General features: G+C 38.4%; 1 protein-coding gene across 1 annotated transcript; it reads left to right on the top strand.

Annotated features, from left to right (window-relative positions):
• Window positions 1-185: 185 nt before the first annotated feature.
• On the top strand, window positions 186-1290 carry LOC105461576 (probable helicase with zinc finger domain; the record flags this gene model as incomplete). The annotated part of the gene is made up of 2 exons (XM_011708078.1): window positions 186-463; window positions 544-1290. Coding segments are annotated over 2 exons (633 nt in total), but the record flags the coding sequence as incomplete, so codon positions are not given.
• Window positions 1291-1337: the final 47 nt, after the last annotated feature.

Raw genomic sequence — 1337 nt, 5'->3', positions numbered from 1 at the left:
TACTATATATATTTACAAATTATTCAGTCAGAAGACGTCATACGAAAGCAAAAAAAGATATTCTTAAACTGCAAATTTTTTAAATCGGAGATTATTCTTTCTGTAGAAGACAATTTGTAGTGTTTTTTTTTTATTACATTGTTTAATTGAATTTTAGAGGATTCAGATTGATTTCTGATTGTTAGGCTACATGTTCCACGGGATATCATCATGCCACGGAGGCAGAAGAGCTAGCGAATCGCGTCCTGGAGTTGAGGAAAGAATGGCCGACGCCACAATGGGGCCCGTATGACGAAGGCTCCATTGGAGTCTTGTCGTATTATCCTGAGCAAGTACAACGATTGCGAATCGAATTGCGCAAGCGTCGGCTCTTCGACGTGTCCGTCGAGAGGGTGTTGAACGTCCAAGGCAAACAATTCACTGCAGTTTTTATCAGCACAGTCCGAACAAGAATCTCTGATAGGTATCAACTTTTTAATACAGACGACACGCATTTTAGAACGCTTGTACACACATACATATTGATTATTTCGATTGTTACAGATCGTCTGCGGAAGTAAAAATCAAGGATTACGGCTTTTTAACGGATCCACGCTTATTGAATACCGCGTTGACAAGAGCGAAGTGTTTCGTCGCGGTCGTAGGCGATCCGGTCGCTCTGCTTACTATAGGTTGCTGCAAAGATCTCTGGAGAAAATATCTAGAAGCGGCTGATTTGTACGGGATGGACCGAAAAGAATTGCAAACGCATCTGAATCAAGTTTCGAAAATCCAGATCTCGCCTTTGAACCCGCACGCGAGGGAATTTATCCCTAGAGCACCGCCTTTATGTTTTGTGCAGTATATTCAAGTACCGATTTTTTATCCAGTATGTTACCCCCCACAACGGCCAATGTAATAATAGCATAGTATGAAATCCGAGAATTTTTATCGATTATTTTGTGACACGGCCGTCCGTTTCACGAGTCTCGAAACCATCACGTTTCGCTGGTACTACTGTCAGCACTCTCTTCGATCGTATCGATCGCGCTATAAAACGAGAAACTATATTTAAACTTCTCTACGTGTGCATTGATTTTACAATTTTTCATTTGTGCGATGGTATGAGTGTCTATATAATATGCATATGTAAATTGTGTATGTAAATTGTATGTTAGTTTATCTTTATTAAGATGCATATCAGAAGCGTTTTATTGACGTGGAAGTATAAATCTCTTTTTGATGTACGAATGAATATTATCTACTAATGAATTATTAAGAGAAAACCTCGAATATATTTCGTATTAACGATTTGTTGAATTTTTCTTAAAACATTCTTCCTTTTATTTAGACAATGT

This window comes from Wasmannia auropunctata, unplaced genomic scaffold, assembly GCF_000956235.1.
Source record: "Wasmannia auropunctata unplaced genomic scaffold, wasmannia.A_1.0 LD283811.1, whole genome shotgun sequence".
Taxonomy (NCBI): Eukaryota; Metazoa; Arthropoda; class Insecta; order Hymenoptera; family Formicidae; genus Wasmannia; species Wasmannia auropunctata.
The sequence above is the reverse complement of the archived record's forward strand: the minus strand, read 5'-3'. Positions and strand labels throughout refer to the sequence as shown.